The following is a 10,813-nucleotide window of genomic DNA, read 5'->3' on the forward strand; positions in this document are numbered from 1 at the left end:
TGTAATCACCTATCCCTCTCATCCATAGTCTATAGGCTCTCACTCTCACTCTCACTCTCACTCACACTCTCAATCTCTCTCTCTCTCTCTCTCTCTCTCTTTCTGGAATGTCTCTCTCAGTCTCTCGAATTCTCTCTTCTTCAATCACACTCGCCGGCGTCTCGTCGTGGTTCGTATGTCGCTTCCTTCCCTTGGCTCGTCGTCGCCGGCGCAGAAGCAACGCAACCAGCAGCTGGCCCTCGCCGTCTTCTTCCTTCGTCGCCTTCCCTGGGCTCGTCCTCGCTCGTCATCTTTTGGCTTCGGGGCCTCGCTGTCGCTTCCTTCTTGCCGGTCTCGTGCCGAGTCTCCGTGGATCCTGGTGGTTGGTGAATCCTCTTAACCCCTGTTCTCTCTTTTTCGAGTTTTCTCTATTCTAATTGGATCAGTAAAATACATTTTTTCTTTTTCTAAATCCTGTGTTTATTTTTTTGCTTTGAAGGGAGTTAGATTTTGTCATATATGAGGCTAGGATTCTAGGAAGTATGGTATAAAGCTGATACTGAGTTTAGGAAGTATGGTATAAAGCTGATACTGAGTATGTATGGACTGATTTCTAAATTCAACAAATTAGTTGAATTGTGAATTACTCATGGTGTAGAGTTGTTGACTTGGATGTCTAAATCTGAGTCTTAGTCGCCCTTTAAAAAGAGCCAAGCTGTAGTCTTAATTATGAACAATTTTTTTGCCTTTTAATCATATATGGAATATTGCTTCCATCTTGACCACATAATCACATTCGAAGAAATTTATAAATTTCATTTATGTGAAACATGTCCCCAGGCAGCAAAAGACAACAGAAGATATAATGGATAATGACTTGGGATTAAAAAGATCAGAACAGATAAGGTTAATATAGCATATATAACGAGATTTATAAATTAGTTGAATTTATGTTTTGCTAAGTTGATTTTAGTATTGGATTGTTTTAGTTAGTTTGTTGGCCTCAAAGAGAGCTCCAGAGCTTCCAAAAATATTTAAAAAATTACCCCAGTTTATTTTGTTGTATTTACCAATGAGCAACAATAGTTCTTAAAATCATTTTTAAACCCCAAACTTAATTAAATCAGTTAATTGCACCGAAATCGTTGTGTGAATCACGACGTCAAAAACACGGACATCTTTTGCCCTCATCCTTGCCCCAAATCCAAAAACGAACATTTTTTTTTGCTTATTTTTATGACTCTATGAATGCAACAATGCTTTGGCTATTAGAGTGTCTTAGTTTCTTAAATTATATCCAAATATAAGAGCAATCACCTCACTCTTCTGTCTAAGACGGCTTCCACCCTAGCAGCGGTAGGTGGCGATATTACACTGGTGAAGAGGAATCCGATGAATCAAGGTAGGTACTTTCCTTTTATCATGTATTTTCTTATTCTCCTATAATTTCTTTGCACGCATAGGGAGGTTTCTAATTTCCCTCTCTGGACATGATTCTATTAACTTTCATGTTGAATCTAACAAAGGGAAAGCAACTTTGTTTTCCCTTCTGCTAATTTTTGTGTGTATATAAGTTGATGATTTCATTTTATGGATGATTTTTGTTTTCTTTTTCTTCTAAGAAAAAAAATATATTCTCTAATCTCTATTCATGGTTGCTCTTTTAATTTCAAATACTAATAAATATTTTTTAAAAAATCATTTTGTATTATGATTGATTTGGTTTAATGTGATGTTGCTTCCCTTATAACCATGAAGTGCTACATATTTATTTTGCAATTGAAACTTTTTTTTAAATTAATGGATTTTTTTTGTCTTTATGGTACTCTAATGTACTCTAATGATAATGGACTTATTTGTGCTGGATATTCTCTGTGTCAGCCATCAATTTCAAGCTCTAGTGATATGCCCCTTATTTGCTATCAGGTTTTTTATACATTATACATGGATAGTAGTGAGGAACTTAGCTATGAAGAAGAAGAGGAGGTTTTATTTTGGGATGATGTAATTCTTGAAGATGACAACATTGACAAGGAAGATTATGAGTTTGAAGACAAGGATGAACATGCATTAGAAGAAATTGTGTGCATCGAAATAGTGTATGACATCGAGTAGGTTGAAGAGCAAGAATTGTTCTTAAATGAAGTCATTGAAAGCTCATATACATATAAGGATGATGTCTATGAAAATGAACCTGGTTTGATGGAAAGGGAAATTTCTATATAGGGTGATTCTGGAGATGTAACAGTGTTAGAGCAAGAAGTAAATTTAGATGAACGCCGCTGCATTATGTTGAAGTAGCAAATCCTGGACACTAGTTTCGACAACTTGACAACACATGATTTTGTGAAGCACACTTTCTGTGATTTGGATTTGGCTTTCGAGTTTTATAACAAATATGCAAAGTCTCGGGGTTTTTATGCTAGGAAAAGCAAAAGTAGATGGTTAAAGAGCGGCCAACTCATGATGAAAACGTTTGATACCGAGAGGGAGTCGGAGAGAAAAAGTATTATAGTAGGGAGAATCATAAGCAAGAGGGCGGCTGCAATGCTCGTGTGCAGTTACAATCCCATGTTGATAGTTTCAGATGGGTTGTTACCCCTTTTTGTGATCAACACAACCACAAATATCTTGATCCTCGGAATACTAGAATGCTGCATAGCCATAGGAAAGTTCCTGATGTAGATATGGCTCATATCAAAAACTTCAGGGATGGCGGCTTAGGACCTAAAATTTTTGGGCTACTGGCAAGTCAGTCAAAAGATTATGAAAATGTTGGGTATGGGTTACGAGACATCCACAATAAAATTTCAAAACAGAGGCGCCAAAGCCTTGGTGATGCTGCCACACAGTTCTTGCGATGTTTGAAAAAATGAAGGACCCAACTCTTTTCTATAGGCACTTGAAGGACAATAAAAACCAATTGACAAATCTATTTTGGTGTGATGAGTGAAGTAGGGAAGAGTAAAAGATTTTTGGAGATGTTATTGCATTTGATGCAACACATAAAAATAATCGCTACTATTGCCCTGTCGTTGTATTTTTCGGGGTAAATCATCACAACCAGTCGATTGTGACACTAGATACCACTAATCTTATTGGACGGCATTTTAGAAGAGTTCAATGTTTTTGGTAATATTTGATTGGATTATTTTCCTTCACAAACTCATTTTAATTTGCACTTCTTGCCCTAGGATAGTTTAATGTATTGTTTGTTTTATAATTTTTGGCTGAAGTGCTTGTTCGTATAGAGAATTTTGAGGCAAACGGGAAAGACCTATCAAAACCTGTGTCCAAAAGAACCAATCAGCTACACAATATAATATTAAATGGCAATATTTAACCTTTAATTTGTATTTCTTAGTAAGAAAGTTTTTTCAAGGATCCTTAGTTGCATGGTAATAAGACTGTGGGTACAAACCAGATATTACAGCTTATGGCTTTAGCAAATACGACTAAAATGGCTTGGTACTTACCATCATTTTTTGCCGTCACTCTTCCTAAAGCCCAAAGTGCAGGCTGACGTCGAAAATGGAGAATAACTAGAGTTGTTGGTGGATCGTTATGTAGATAGCCAGATACATACATGAAGCCATCGACAGAGCTTAACTTTGTGAGTGGAACATATTTTTACCCAATTCATGCCTCATTGTCATCAATTTTCTAAACAAGCCTAATGCATTTACATTTATGGTATCTTATTTGTATATTGAACAATGACTTCCATGCAGATCTGTGTTCCAATATATCAAGAAGAACACAAGCATTGGTTTCTTATGGTGGCAAACATTCATGAGAAGACACTTTATCACTTAGACACAAAGATAGACTCGCAACATGAACTTGCAAGAAGAGTAAAACTAGAAATCATAGTAAAAGTTCTGTCTAGTAATATTTGACGAGATTATCTTTTGGCATAAATACATAACATTTAATGTGGACCTTGAGGCATGGTTTCAAATTTTATCTCAATAGTGCTTAACAAGGCATGTGAAAAGGCATGTGAAAAACTCAAATTTTAGATGATAGGAGGAGAAGAAATATTTCGTTGCAAACAAATAATATTATAGTCTCATTTCAGGTGAAGGACTATAAAGTTCGTCTCTTGATAGCCGTTTCATTAGTTTGCAGCGACTGCAACGAAATTGGAAATCAAGAACAACAGAGTGGTGGGATGCTTACAGGATTGCATAGTCCAGTTTAAAAGATGCTGATGTATATGATTTAAGCAAGCTTTTTGTCTATGTATCCTTGGTTGCTAGAATTGTGTTGGGAAAGAACTGGATTTATGCATATCCACGCAGATACATCATTTGATTAAGCTTATCTATGTTTATTTTGTTAGAAGTAAACAATTAAAGTTAATACTATCAAAGTGCATTTGGCATAAGTAACATATGAAAAAAGGGTTATCAATTGATAAAGCACTAATTACATTTCAAAACAAACTAGATTATAGTATTTGATCTATGAAGACTTCACCAACAACCACTAAGAAATATATTATTTTCGGTTAAGGTGTAAACAATACTTTTACATAATCTTTTTTTTTTTTTCTTGGAATTTGCCTCTTCTTTAAACTAGACTATTGAGAACAAAGAGAACAAAAATGCTAAATCCTTTTTCTGTTTTTCTCTAGTAACAAAGTTAAATCCAACAATTATAAATTATTTAAAAATATAAAAATACCAACACAATGCACAAGCTTATAAATAAGGAAAAGAAAAGAAAAAGGTAGAAGATGAAGAAAGAAAACTAAACACTCTTGAGTATATTAGAGTACAAGAAAAACACACAAAAAATAATTCATTAGATTAAATAAAATTTAATTTACAAATTAAAATATATAGTATCTAAAATAAAAATATGTAGTTCCTCACATGATAAAAGAATTAAGTCAAATTAAACACATCACAAAATATCATATTTTAAAAAATAAAAAATGTTAATATCTAAAGTTTAAGAAACAACTATGTCAGAATATGTTTTGATTTTTTCTTTTTTTTTTTTGTTAACAAAAAAAATTCATAAAATGAAATCAGCAACTTATATATACACAAAAATTAGCAATAGGAAAAAACAAAGTTGTTTTCTTTTTGTTAGATTTAACATAAAAATTAGGATTAATCTCTACATACAAGCATTTAAGGTTTACAAGTCTTACAAGCCCTTTACCCTCAAACACGCCTCTTGTGGCATTTGTCTTTCACGCGCTTCTTTAACAGAATATTAAATCAATCCAAATCAATTAACGTGCGAATATATAACTTCCAAATTTCAAAAGATTTTGTTTCCTTTTTCGAATCTCTTGCCAAATTTGTTCGAGCTCCTTTCTGCGTTTTCTCTTTGCCTTTTCATTCGTTGTTTTACCTGCATTTATCACTGGTTTCTTTTTCGTCATTTACGTGAGTTTCTCTCTCTGTATTCTAGCTTCGTTTTTTTTCGATTTTCATAGTTTTTGAAATCAAGCTTTGAACTCGTTTTGAAGATAATGGATGATTCAACTTCAGATTGTCAGCTGAACCAGGGCAAAGTGGAATTTGAATTTGAATCGAACGAAGTTCCTAAGGGTTGATTTAGTTTCAGTTAATTAAGATTAATCTGAATTTGATGCAGTTAGTCATTTATGATTGTCTAGCTGAATAATTCGTGAACATTGTCTATGAAATTAATGCGTAAACATAATTTGTGGATTGAATCTAATGTACTAGTTTTGATTTTCTGCATTTTATACCAGACGTTCGGGTGTAGATCAGAACTTTTTGGGTGTATTTTAGGGAAGTTTGGGTGCATTTATAGTTTATGGCTTTTCTTGTTATTTTAGTTGAGTTGTTGTCGTTCGGGTGTAGATCAGAAATTTTTGGGTGTATTTAAGGGAAGTTTGGGTGTATTTACAGTTTATGTCTTTTCTTGTTATTTTAGTTGAGTTGTTGTCGTTCGGGTGTAGATCAGGAATTCTTGGGTGTATTTTAGTTTAATTGTTATTTTTTTATGAGGTGCAGAAACTCTATAGTATATTCTTGTTTTTAACATGGTGTATTTTGCAGTCCCTCTGTGTTGTTGATGACCAGTTTATTTCCAAGGTTGGAATGACTTTTAACACCCTTGAAGATGTTGCAAAATTTCACAAGGATTATGCCAAGGCTGCAGGTTTTTCTACAAGAGTTCGGAGTACAAATAATAAGGAAACGGAATTAAGAATCAATTGATTACATGTAGCAGAGAGAAAAAAATAGAAATCTAAAATATCTCCGACCGAGAAGACAAATCTCACAGCTGGTTTAAATTGTCCTGCAAGAATTTATATACACACATTGAAGGATGTTAGTGCTTGGATCATTTCGAAAGTCGTGCTGCATTATTCACACCCTTGCTGTCCAACTCAAGCAGCGGTGCTCAAATAGCACAGGGAACTAAGCATGTCCATTCATCGTACAATAGAGAATAACGAGGAGGCTGGTATCAGAATAAGCAAAACTTTTCAATCATTCGTTGCCGCAGCTGAGGGTCACCGCGAGTTAAATTTTATCGAAAAAGACATGAGGAATTACATCACGAGAGAAGTGCGGAATGTTTTGGAACAAGAAGATGCAAAGGAATTCGAAAAATATTTATTAAGAACGAAACAGAAGAATCAGAGTTTCTTTTTCGAACTCGAATTCGAGGACGATCAATTGATTAAGCTGACTTTTTGGGCCGATGCAAGGAGCAGAGCTACCTTTGAGTATTTCGGAGATGTTATTTCATTCGACACCACCTACAACACAAACAGGTAATATGCTGTTCTTGTTTATGATGCTAAATTAATTTTGTTCTATGAATCTACTGCAGAGGTGTATATTGGATGTTTTTTGGTGTATAAAATCATTATTTGGGTGTACGTAATGATTTTCATTCTGTAATCTCGTAATTTGTTTCAGGTATAATTTGGTTTGTGGTTCTTTTGTCGGGGTGAATCACCACGGTCAGTCAATATGGATGCGCTTTGATGAAAAACGAAGAAATATGGGTGTAAAGCTCAGTTTTTTGGGTGTATTTCTGAATTTTCTTCTGTTTGATATTTTACATATATATATTTCAGATGCTGCTGTTAATGTTATAAATTATTGTTTTTTTATTTTTAATGGTTTATGGTTTAGGATTTACAATTTAGGGGTTTAGGGCTTAGGGTTTAGGGTTTTAGGGTTTAGGAGTTTAAGAATCTAGCATCAGGGGATAGAAGTTTGGGTGTATATTGAAATTCTTGGGGTGTAAAATTCAATGTTTTGGGTGTATAGTAGGTTGGGTGGCTTAGTGTTTAAGGTTTAGGGTTTTAGGGTTTAGGGTTTAGGGTTTAGGGTTTTAGGGATAAAGCATCAAGGGATAGAAGTTTAGGTGTATATTCAACTTTTCTTGGGTGTAAAATTTCTTGTTTTGGGTGTATATCTGGTTTGATATTTTCCTTCATATTTTAGTACTTGAAATTTAGACCTTTTGAATACAGCAGATACAGTTTAATTATGAAAATTTTTTTTATAATAAAACTGGATTATAATTGGCAAAATTTTACAGCATGTGTTCAAATTGTTACAAGACTACATAACAGTTAGATTAATCAGTGTCAATATCATTAGAATCTATCTGACAATATGGACTCAATAACAATGAGGATGGCTTAGACAGTCTTATTGCATCAGTTCCCCTAATGGCTTCAGCTTTGTCTTGAATCATTTCATGGAATAGAATTCGAAAAGTATATTCTACTTTATAGTGGTCCACCTCGTCCTACAGTTTAAAAGAATATTCTTTTTAATCAATCATGTTAATTTAGTAAAGTAACACAGAGTTATATAGTTTTAAACACAATTACTTGGGTCCAATTGTCATACTCATACTTCCCCCTTTTAACTTTTTCGGGTTGAATTATTTCAAGCCACTTCATTACATAAGTAGCACAGTCATAGCTGAAAAACAAGAAATAAATTAGCAAATTACATATAGGAAAGATTAATTTTCAGAGTGAAAGATTTATACCTTGTCTTTTGGCCTGAGATGTTAATATATGGTGGTTCAATTTCCTGATCCTTTCTCTTTAGAGGTGCCCCCTCAGCATATACTCTCATTCTTGAAATTACATATCTCTTAAACCACAAAACAAATCAGTAATATATGAATAAATTTAAAATACGTCCAAAGGAGCACAAACTTAAACCTTATATTGAACAGAAATACACCCAAATATTAAAATACAAAACACAGAAAATAACTTACAATGAATTTATTTAGGTTCATTCTAGCATCGGATGGACATGTCTTGTGATATGAGTTGAATATATAAAGTTTTCTCTTTCTTGCATCAGCCACCCATAACCACCAATGGTTTGAATAGCAAACAGGTACAAAAATCTGAAGCATATCCACGTTGAACAGTGTTTTATTTTATTTGGCACATAACTAAAGAATGGTAATAAGAAGTTTTAGAAACGACAACTTACATATGGATGTGATGCTAATTTTTTGAGGTCCAAGAAGGGTATAAACATTGGGTAGTCTTTCACCCTGAATGACTTATTGGTTTTAGGCTGTAAGAATTCCCCATTTGGATGATTTTCAATGGCCATGTTCTGCAACAATTGTGAAACACCCAAATGAATATAGAAAATATACCCAAATGAATACAGAAAATATACCCAAATGAAGACAGAAAATACACCAAAAAAAATACACACAAATGAATACAAAAAATACACCCAAGATTCGTTGAAGTACACCTTACCACTATATTAGAGGGGAAACAGTATATTTCTTCTTGAAACCTTTTAATGTTTTACTGGTTAAGGATGAGGCACATGGCAGAGACAATCTAGAAAAAAAAGCCCAAATCAATTTACATCAATCAACATTGCAGTTACATTTCATGATAAAATCAAATGTTATTGTAATATTACCTCAGCTTCTATATGTGTATTAGTTTTGAGAGATGCGAAGTGGACTTTTGATAAAATGTATCGATCTTAGGCATTGAGTATGCATACGGCGTCATACTCGTTAGTGCTTCCATCTCCGTATGTCTTCACACGTGTGGTCCAGATGTAGCATTTCTCTTTCATTTCAGCCGACATCTCGTTGGTCCTCGTAGGAGTTTCAATCTTTTCAAAACTTTCTTCGCCACTCTGCTTTTGAATCTGTGGACTTTTACCTTCTATTTTCACCCCATTGCCTGCAATTTTTTCTACCAGCTCCCCTAATTGTTCTATTAGTTTTGGCGTTTCAGAAGTTTTTGCCCTCTCTCCCCCTTGTGTTGCTGCTTCTTCTTGGCTTGAATCAGTTAAGCCAAGGCTGAATGATGACATCAGACCTTCTTTAGGAATGTAGGATGTTGTCCATGCCATCATCATCAGTGCAGCAGCATCTTCTAGGGCTGGATTACTGCATGATGACATATAACATACTATAAGAATAAGAATAGACGAATGATATTGAAAATTGAATTTTACTCTGCTGAAACTTACATTTTAGATGGAGCTGGTGGAAGCGTCGGTATGCTTTCTTCAAGTTTTAGGGGTGGTTCTGGAGTGCTGCAGGGTTACATAAAACAAATCATATTATAAAAAAACTAGTTACAGATCAATTGTGAAGATATACACCCCAACAAGGACAATATACACCCAAACAATAACGAAATACACCCCAAGATTATTCCTTACCTTTTTGTAGTTTCTTCATTAATTTTTTCACTTGGAGACTTTGCAGGGTTGGTTCAATTTCTGACACAGGGTTTGTCTGGGATAGAGGTAGATAAACTTGAATCGGAGCTCTAAGCAAGACAAAAATTACAGGTTAAGAAAGCCCGTGAAAATAAAATAGTTATAAGGTTGAAATTTACTTGAAAAACTCACATTGAAAGCGATTCAATTTGTGATTGTGTCTCTACCCGCACAACCACCATGTGTCTTCTACTATTGACTCAACCTGAAATACACCCAAAGAAACTCAAAATACACCCAAAGCATTCAAAAGAAATACAGGCTCTTGTTTTTTGAGAACTTATGCACTTCCAGTGTTTGCTTTTTTTTTTCTGCCTTTTTTTCTTGAATAAAACAGTAAAGGGCTTTTTTTCTAAAAAAATATATACAGAATTAGAAGCAGAAGGTAATAAAAGATAAAAGCAACCGTTATTAGAAAGAGAAATTACATGCTATCCTCTGGTTTGTTTATGTTGCTTTGATCTGTGTGTCTGGTGCGGAATTTACAACCACAAACTAACCGGCAAGTGTACTGAGTCATACCAAGTAATACCTCAGGTGAGTAAGGGTCGATCCCACGAGGATTGATGGATCAAGCAAAAATAATTGGGTGATTAGCTTAGTCAGACAAGCAGAAAATAGTGTTTGAGAGTCCAAAAAGCATTAAATAGTAAATTCAGAGTTTGAAGACAGGCAAGTGAATATGTTGGGAATAAAATATGGAGAAGGCAATTAAGGTTTCAGAGTTATCTATTTTCCGGATTGACTTTTCTTACTAACTATTTTAATCATGCAAGATTTAATTCATGGCAAACTGTTTGTGACTAGACCCTAATTCCTTAGACCTTCCTAGTCTCCTCTAAAATTCATCAACTGCCAATTCCTTAGTCAATTAATTCCATTTAGAGGGTGAAGTTCAAATTCCAGTTTATATGCCACAAAAATTCTAGTTACCCAAAAATAAGAGGATTATATGTCACGTATTCCGTTAAACCCAGATAATTAGAATTTAGGAGAAATTATTTTCAAGTTGTTGTTCAAGTAAAGAGCTTTTCCAAGTTATACAAGAACTCAATTAGAAAGAGGGTCATACTTCTGTTCCACCCAAA

General features: G+C 34.2%; 1 protein-coding gene across 8 annotated transcripts; it reads left to right on the forward strand.

Annotated features, from left to right (window-relative positions):
- LOC107459870 (uncharacterized) lies at positions 1-4,346 on the forward strand. 8 transcript variants are annotated; one of them, XR_008001531.1, is made up of 3 exons: positions 1-361; positions 820-1,381; positions 1,906-3,397. XR_008001531.1 is itself a non-coding variant. In XM_021128315.2 (3 exons), the coding sequence occupies exons 1-3, from the start codon at positions 176-178 to the stop codon at positions 1,929-1,931; spliced, it is 267 nt and encodes an 88-aa protein (XP_020983974.1). In that variant the 5' UTR covers positions 1-175; the 3' UTR covers positions 1,932-3,397. The 8 variants fall into 8 exon arrangements, 7 of the variants coding, with proteins under 7 accessions (XP_020983974.1, XP_020983975.1, XP_020983971.1 ...); XM_021128315.2 differs by having other exon boundaries at positions 1-365; positions 1,331-1,381; XM_021128316.2 differs by having other exon boundaries at positions 1-365; positions 1,334-1,381.
- Positions 4,347-10,813: the final 6,467 nt, after the last annotated feature.

This window comes from Arachis duranensis, chromosome 7, assembly GCF_000817695.3.
Source record: "Arachis duranensis cultivar V14167 chromosome 7, aradu.V14167.gnm2.J7QH, whole genome shotgun sequence".
Lineage (NCBI taxonomy): Eukaryota > Viridiplantae > Streptophyta > Magnoliopsida > Fabales > Fabaceae > Arachis > Arachis duranensis.